Genomic DNA, 8,833 nt, shown 5'->3' with positions numbered 1-8,833 from the left:
GAGGTTTGCAGATACACTGTCAAGGTCAGGCTGCCAAGGTGTACGCAGTTCAGAGGGAAGGAGTGCAAGGATGCCAGTGCCTTCCTTAAGCAAAGAGAATTCTTCACTGTCCTCGCAGCACCTAACGTGTAACTCTGTCTGCTGTAGCACCTGCTGCCAAACATGCTGCAGAGCTGCTCCTATACGCTCAGAGGAGGAGCCATCGCAGCAGGGCAAAGCTTGGGAAGCTGTCAGCTCCATGCTGGTACCTCCCTCTGCCCCTCTTTGGGATTGCTGCATGTCGCCGGCACACGTGTTACACCTGGTGCAGGCTGCAGAGCCAGCGCTGCCAAAGCTGCTGTCAGCAGACATTAAACAACCCCAGCCGGGCAGGATCTCTGACATTTTTATTTACTTGGATATACGTGGTGAAAGTCACCTAAACGGCAGCGGATTTGCCACCAAAAGAAATGCGGGGAGTTTAGTGATATCAGTAATTTTAAACAAAACGAAACAGAAGATTGCAAAAAGCTAGTATAAATTGATTTTATTCAAAATCTTCAGATATAAAAGTAAGAAGCATTGAAACAAACCTGTTAGAAAGTTTTAAAAAGAAGCTACCAGGCAACCATCAACTTTTATTTCTTAATTGTAGCTTATACAGCAATAACAACACTGCATTAACAACTTGATATTGGCAATGTGAGACTTTTCCCCTCATTCTGTGCTCCGTGCACTCATTCTGAATGTGGACAGTGCACACAAACCTAGCCTTTCCCATTCACGTTTTTGCTGTGTATCACTTCCTGGTGGCTAAGCCTTCACACTACACACAGGCTGTATAGGCAAACACTCCTTTCACAAACTATGGTTAAACATAACCTTTTTATGGTGCACTTTTAATCACGCCTCCCAGAGTACATCCGTCTGCTGGGAGGCGCACAGCTTTCTCATGAAACATACGCCAACCCCTTGCTCTTAAACCCCGCAGAGCTGGTAGCATCCTTTTCAAGCTTAAGAAGGGAAATACAGTGTGTGTGTTTTCAGCCTGCTGAGCTCTCAGGTTCTCAGGGTGCTGACGATGTTGAGCAAAACCTCGCTGTGTGCCAGCAAACAAAGCAAAGCAAAGGTTTTGGAGAACATGGGGCCACAGCTCCATCTTGTGACTGCGGCCTCCCAGCCGAGGAAAAATATGTGGCACCGCACTGAGCGTCCCAACAGGTCCTGTGCCCCCTGCGCACTTAGATGCACGCGATTGCCTTGGCGTTTCTGATCACGTAGAAGCCGTAGGAGAAGGCGGGCAGGCCAAGCGCGCTGCCAGGGGCCAGGGCGGCCTCGTGGAGCGTGGGCAGCGTCTCCTCGTCCACCATCTGCAGCAGGCGGCCGTTCAGCTGCACCCTCCTGCAGAGGCACCCGTGCAACGTTGCAGCCAGGCTCGCCAGTGGCATCCCTGGCTCTGGATGCAAGCCAAGGTGCCCAGAGCCGCACGACAAATAGCCCAAGAACAAGCAGTGCTTCCCACACAGCGCCTGCCGTGCTCCCTCTGTGAGGGGTTGCTCGCAGCCCCCGCACAAGCAAGGGAATTAAATGTTCCCTGTTCCCATAGCGAGGGTGACAGCAGAGCAGGCTTTGAAAAGAGCCAATCCAAGCTGCTTTTCCTTGCTGGCAGCTGCTGAGCTATCTTCCGTGCCCACAGAGCAGGTCCTGTGCTGAAGCCTCAGTGCCAGCACCACGAGAAGCCACCAAGGCCCCCGCCACCAACCCGTTGTCCTGCCAGGCACCAGCAGCAGGCGTGTGGGAAAGCAGAGCACCTGCTGGTGTGCAAAGGGCATGGGATGTGGGTAGCAGGGGACTGACACCAGGGGACTGCCAGCTCATCCTAGTGAGCCTGATTTTAGGAGACCTGATGTAATGCAAGTCACAACTTGGGGGAGAAAAGTTAATATCACTTTTTTTTGTGTTGTTGTTTTGACATGTTTTCACTTGCCCGCCAAACAAGGTGAGGTTTCAGAGTCCACCTGCACTCTACTTGGCCTGTGCCATGAGGGAGGATGCCCGCTCACCTGGACAGGATGCTCTCCTTGCCATGGGGCAGAAGGAGGTACTGGTCCACCCGCTTGCTCCACAACTGCTTGGGTAGCTGCAAGTTCTGGCTCACGTTGTAGAGGTTCAAGGCAAACAGCGTCACGTCCCCTTCCCGGTACTTGGGGCTGTAGGATGAGAGGCAAGCACAGTGGCTGTCAGGAGATGAAGAGCTTTTGGAGAAATCACACGCACCTGCACATTTTCCCTTTGCTGCTGGCCTGGGATGCTGTTTCGGGGCAATTTCACCCATTCTTACTGCTGGGGGTTGGTGCAGTGCAGGTAGACCCGCAGGCGCCGTGCGTCTGCTCCTGCCACGCTGGCCTCCAGCACTCTGGTGCCCACCAGCCTCTTGTACAGCAGCGACAGCCAGTAGTCCTGCGGGAACAGGAGAGGAATCAGCACCCACTGGCCTGCACCACACACACACCCCTCTCCATCCAGCATTCCTTTTCCCGGCAGCGTCTTCCCCTCATCGTTTTTTTTTCTTTACCAAGTTTTTCCACCGTATACATTCACAACTGCACAAACAGCACAGATAAAAACAAAACCCTGTCTCCACGTCTCATGCTATATTTGCAGTCGTTTTCCTTATCGTGTCACCTCTGGGAGCTCCTTCTGCCTAGGGTGCAGCCTGGATTTTTGGCACCTGGAAGGAAAGCTGCCGAGCTTCTCCCCTGACTCCCCACCAGCCTGGGGAAGTGGCTTTTCCCATCGTTCTGGCTACCTTGTTTTGGCTGTCACCCCAGTATAATTTATCATAACACCTCCTATCACTTTCAGCTACAAGCTGCTTGTTTCTCCCCTGAGCGGTGCTCGAACCAGAGCACCTCATCGAAACACCCTGCCAGCTGCAGTGGCATTGGGATACATGTCAGGGCAATGTGTCCCGAAAACTGGTCCCTGCTGTGCTGAAACCTCCTCACAGCACCACCTTGTACATGTGTTTAGCACAGTGCTTCACGCTCAAGTGCGAGCTCACTGTAGGCACCCGCACAGATATTTCTGAATATCCCCCAAGATCTGTTGCTGCCTTGCTGCAAAACCATCTGGCTCCTGTCCCCACACGCCGGCACATTCACACTCACAGTGCACGCTTCACTGTGTACGTACTGGCAAGGGCTCAAAGCTGGCGTCCACCAGGTGATAGCTGCCGGCGCCGAAGAAAACCTGCCTCATCACCACGTCAATCCCCTGCCTGGCCGCGAGCCCCAGTTTGTCCAGCCACCTGCCAGAAACCAGGCACAGGTGGCACCGGAGGCTGGTGCAGCAGCAGCAGCTCTCGTGGGTGCCCCGCCGCGACTCACATGAAGCCAGCCAGGTAGGTGTTGGAGAGCTGGGGGGGCTCCCCCGCCATACGCCGAGCTGGTCTCGCCCAGCCAAACCTTCTTGCCAGGCACTGTCGCATCCACGATCTGCGTGGTGTCGTGGGGAAGGAGGAGAAAAAGGTGACAGGTCAGGTTTGGGCTGCTGAGGTGGTCACCGCTGCACTTTGGCCGAATGGCTGCTTGTGCTCTTTGCAGCTGTTGTTACTGTCACTAGAAGGAGTGTTTCTGCTCTGCGCTGTCAGCAGCAGCAGACCTCTGAGGATCCCTGTTAATCTTTGTACATTAGTGCAGTTTCTGTGCAAAGCCCCTGGAAACCAAACATGGGAAGGATTTAAGAGGAATGGGCACCTCCAGGACATCGCGCACAGCTGTGGCAAAGGTGTCCAGCACTGTGGGGCTCAAGAAATCCTCCCTCGTGGCGCTTCGTCCATTCACGTAGTAACTGGAAGTGGGAAAAAGGCAGCTGAAATGAAGGGGAAATACAAACACCAGGTCCTGCTCTCAGTGCAAGCCCCAGTCACACACCATGCTGCCCTGTGGCACACCCAGCAGACTGGGGATGCACTTTGATCCTGCTGACACATGACGTACACCAGCAGGCTGTGGGATTTCTGTGCAGTGGGGAGAGCTGTGACCCAGCTCTGCCTGCCGAATGGAGAAGCAAAGCTGCCTTGCTGTCACTTTTCCCCATCCCACTTCTCTTTTTATCAGTAAAACATGGTTAGCAAGCAAAATGACCTTGCACGCATTGCATTCCCCTCTGCTACGCCCACGCTGCAAACCCTGGCATGGCTTTGGGGTCTGCGCACCAAAATGCACTCCCTCAAACACTGCAAAGCAGTTCGCAGAGACATCCAGGACCTGCCCACTGGTCCCATTAATATGTGCAGATTGCTGCTTTATTAAAAACAAACAAACAAACAAACAAACAAAAAAGACACAATAAAAGACAACAAGCAGAGTGGCAGCGGCAGCTGAGGGTACTTACTGGTGCCAGGTGACGGAGTCGATCACCTTCCCTCCGGATTTCAGGAAGCTGCAGCCCAGGCGGGTTTGGGGCAGAAAAGAGGGTTATAGCTGGTACGGGTGATTGGCCATAACCACCTGCCAGCCCTCCAAGCCCCAGTGGCTGCGGTGTCCCTGGAGGACATCAGTGCTGCCCTCACAGTGACTTCTGCATGGGCTCTTACTCTTCCTGCAGCCTTACTACGGGTTGTGAGCAGGTAGCGTGTGCCCCCACAAGGGGCTGAGGTGTCCCCTACCTCCTGAGCAGGCGCTGGGTGTGCTTGCGGGGCTGTCCCACGTCAGGGCCGTACAGCTTGGCGTGCCGGTACAGGGGATGCTGGCTCAGGAGCCGGCGCAGATGGATGAAATCCCGCCCCAGCTGGGAGCCATCGATGTAGATGCCTGACTTCTTCTTGAAGCTGTTGGGCTCTGGTGAGGATGCGCCCATCAGCACCCGTGCTGGCTTCAGGGCCCGTCCATGCCTAAGGAGTGTTGTGGCAGCACTCACCATTGCCCAGCTCCCAGGAGAGGTTGTAGCCATGCTGGGCACAGTAGCCCAGCAGCTGCCCAGCATTGGAGCTGTCCCACTCCCGGCCACGCCGCCGCAGCAGGGCATTGAGCCCGAACACCAGGTGGAAGCCTGAGCAGTTGGCGAAGCCATGGAGGATGTCCAGCGTGTGCCCTGTGGGGAGGAGGCACAGGCCAGCTACAACCCTGTCACCACAGGATGGAGAGCTGCGCCCCCTGGTTATAAACCCCACTGCATAAATCCATCAAAACCTTACCTGTAATGGTGGTGTTTTTGTGCTTCTTCCGGGAATGCTCTGTGAGGAGCAACTTCTCCTGGCTGGGCCACTGGGCGAGCAGCAGCTCCTGCACCGCAGCAAAGCCAGCTGGTGCTCCACAGGCACCTGCAGGGCAGGAGGAGGATGGGAGCAACAAAGCCATCATCTTCACAGCAAGGGCAAAAGGTGCAAAGAGCCTTGCCCATCACACAGAAACAGCAGTGGTTTGTACGGGGTTGAACAGCGGGCATCCATGTCTGCACAAGGCCCATCTGCTTCCACCATTGGTACATTAACCGTATAGAAAGAGGTGGCTGGCTTGCTGTCTGTACACATTTTACATTTTACATTTACAAAATACGTATATTATGCATATGTATGTATATTGCCCAACTTAAGGAGATGGATAGGAATAAAGACCACGCCGTGCTTCGTGGTGGCTGCACCCTGGCAAACTATTTCTGCCAGGGCGCCGTGCGGAAACCCCAGCGGCAGCAGGGCTGGCAGCTGTCCTGTGCTCAGGCGATACGGAGCTGCTTCCTCTGCTGACCGCTTCGCCTGGCTCCGGGGTGACGCCAGCACGAGTCAGCAGAGGCATTTTGTGTCCTCCGAGCTCACGTCGTACCCTGGCAGGCGAAGGAGGGATGAGGTGCAGCGCAAGAGGAAGACAGGAGCCCAAGGCGCAGCCTGCAGAAATCAGCCTCACGTCCCATCTAGCCCTTACCTTCCTCAGCCTGGAGTTCTGAGAGGATTTTCTCCTCCAAAGTCGAATCCTTGTGGGGATTGAAGATGAGGAAATCCGTGCTGGTGCCACCGAACCTCAGGAATCCGGGGGAGAGCCCTCTGGCCAGGGTGCGCAACTTGGGGTTGCTGCGGACAGGGCAGCGAGAAGCTGACTGAACGTCATGGGTTGAGGCAAAGCATCACCAGCACTCACAGGGATGCCTGGCCTGTCAGAAAACGGACCTCAAGCTGGCTGTGCACCATCACCCTCTATTCCCTTGAGCAACCACCAAATGGATGGGTTTTGTACCAAAACCAGTGTTCAAGTGAAACAAAAGCTGCATGGGTCATGTGGCTCCAGCGCCCACCCGTGCCAGAGGAACCACGTGTGGCAGTGCTGCCTGGGCTGGCAGCAGCCCTATCTCGCCCTGCGGGGACACCCAGCAGATAAGGGGCCACCAAGTACTTCCTGCTCCCCGGGTGGCACCGCCGTGGCTGAGACAGCATCCAGAGCTGTGTTCAGATAAGGCTGGGGGTGCCTTCCTGCTCTGGAGGAATAAGGCAGAGCTGAAAAGTGGGATCAGGGGGAGGACGAGAAGGAAAGAAATGAAATAGCTTCCAAAAAGAAAACAATAAGTTGAATCGAAAGGAAGAGAGTGTGAAAAAAACAGAGAGAGAGGAGGGAAGAAAAGGCAGAGTTGGAGCTGAAGGAGCAGGCATCACTTGGCAGTCCTGAACTGCTCTGGGAGTTACTAATGGGGAAAAAAAAGCTGGGAGGGGGACTTTGGTTTTTGGATCTCTGCATCTAACCTCACTGCTGACAAAGCCTTCTCAGCATGTGTTGCAGTGATGCCCTGCCGGATGTTTGTGAAGCTGCTGGAAGGCTCACATCGCTTCTATCCTGTGGAACTGTCTGCACGCAGCAGCCACTGCCTTGCCCCTCCTCGCCCCCCCCCACCATCACCCCTGCCACCATCACCTCCTGCCACCATCACCTCCTGCCACCATCGCCCCCCACTACCATCGCCCCCCACTACCATCGCCCCCTGCTTGTGCCCAGCCCCGCCGGGTGGCCGGAGGGAGGGCTGCCAGGGCTCACCTGAGCAAGGTGATGAAGCGCGGCTCGCGGGCCAGGCTGGCGTCCAGGGTGAGGGAGAGGAAGGCTGGGCTCACCGTCCCACGGGGACTGCCCCGCAGCCCCAGGTGCAGCTCTGCTGCCTGCCACAGTGGCACAGCCAGCAGCAGCAGCAGCGGCGGCGCCAGCATCCTCCTCGCCCTCCTCTTCCTCCTGCGCTACCCCGTGCCAGAGCTCAGCCGTGTGCTGGGACACGGATGCACGCAGCCCACACGCCTGCTTTTGGTTTTCCACGATGTGAAGTGAGCTGCCAGCAGAACAAGAGAGACCAGACCACACCAGCGCTTTCATAAACACGCCCACGGCTTGGCCAGAGCGGAAACACCCACGACACTCCTCTCTTGGTATCACAGCCACAGCAACGCTGCCAATTTCGGGGTATGCCGCCCGTGACGTGCCTTGGCCGCTGGGTCGGGTCACAGTGCCAGCGCCTGCTGGAGGATCAGTCCCTGCACCCTGGGGTGCTGCAGCAGCCGCCTGGCCCCGCCGCGAGGACACGGCTTCAGGAACGTGGCCGAGCACGATGAGCTGTGACAGCAAGGCACATCAGGGTGACCGCTGCGGAGGTGTTAATGGTGGGGGCACAGCCTGTGCACCACTCCTTCTGCTACAACTCGCTGCTCGCCCCTCAGTCCCCAAAACAGGTTGGAAAGAGGCACTTCCAGCCTCCTGCCACCGCTCCATGTTTCTTACAATGTAGGGATAGGACTGGTGTTTCAGGCGGTTTGGGTGCAATCCACGGAGAGCATACAGCAGGTATGGCAGGTCCAGTGTCTGCTGTCATTTTGCTGGCCCACAAAAGCCTATAGCTGCGATGTACAGCCATACAAGGATTCAACAGCAAGCTCTGTCACTGATTTGGACATTTTTCATGTCACATTTGTGTTATGCGCATTGTTAAATCTTGGAAATTGAGGGAGATGGGTACAGAGGCATTTGCCGCACGTGGAAGTGTAGGCAGAGCACTTCACTGGGACCTAGAGCCAGGACGTGCCCTAAGCCCGTCACTGCTGCTCACAGAAGCTCCATGCCATCCCTGCCATGGGGCTGGTGTGTCTCTCACCTCCACTTATATATATGCATGCACAAAGAGAATTCAGAAGGGAAGAATACCCTGTACAGAAGGCAAACAGTCTGGGGGCATTGCAGCATTTATGCAGGTGAGCAGAGCTGGTGGCATCAGATTAGTGTTTAATCTCTCTTTCTTCCTGAGAAGCCTCAGTGAGACAAAACAAAGTTGCAAGAGCAGACTACACACCTGAAAACTCTGTTTCTTAAATGATTGAGAAAACATGTTACCTATCTCAAAGACCTCCCACGTTATTTTCATGTCACCCCTTGCTGTCCCTATTTTGTGCCACAAATCCTTGAATTAAGTAGCTGGAGAATTTCTCTACATGAGCAAAGACCAGGCTGGTGCACACAAAGCCTGGAATCAAGAGCAGGGACAGACCTATCGAGGTGCTTATGCAAGCTGCTGCCACCCCCGGGCTGACACCTTAACAGTAGGGTAGGCGGATGTCAAGTTTAAGAAATACTCGCTGAGGTTTTCAGACTGAACACATATTCCCTGCCAGTTGCGACCTGAAGGTTGGTTTGTTCACCCCACGGGGGGGGTATGATGAAATTGTCAGGGACATCCAGCTGAGTACATGCTTCTGACCTACCTCAGCTTTGAAGCATCAAGCATGATTTCACATAGACAAGGTCATCATCCTTCCTCCTTCTTCTTTTTACAGAAGCTTTAAGATGGAACCATCTATTTGAACCAAGGGAAAACCCCTGCTTTCCAAAAC

The 8,833-nt window shown here is 55.0% G+C and overlaps 1 protein-coding gene across 1 annotated transcript; it reads right to left on the bottom strand.

Moving 5' to 3' along the window:
- Window positions 1–505: 505 nt before the first annotated feature.
- HPSE (heparanase) lies at window positions 506–7,342 on the bottom strand. The gene is given in 13 exon segments (XM_035326194.1): window positions 506–1,380; window positions 2,043–2,189; window positions 2,321–2,439; window positions 3,175–3,289; window positions 3,369–3,403; window positions 3,405–3,476; window positions 3,738–3,831; window positions 4,378–4,425; window positions 4,652–4,823; window positions 4,903–5,076; window positions 5,180–5,305; window positions 5,904–6,049; window positions 7,002–7,342. Coding segments are annotated over 13 exon segments (1,575 nt in total). The 5' UTR covers window positions 7,169–7,342; the 3' UTR covers window positions 506–1,220.
- Window positions 7,343–8,833: the final 1,491 nt, after the last annotated feature.

This window comes from Oxyura jamaicensis, chromosome 4 (assembly GCF_011077185.1).
Source record: "Oxyura jamaicensis isolate SHBP4307 breed ruddy duck chromosome 4, BPBGC_Ojam_1.0, whole genome shotgun sequence".
Taxonomy (NCBI): domain Eukaryota; kingdom Metazoa; phylum Chordata; class Aves; order Anseriformes; family Anatidae; genus Oxyura; species Oxyura jamaicensis.
This window is presented reverse-complemented; position numbering and strand designations above follow the sequence as displayed.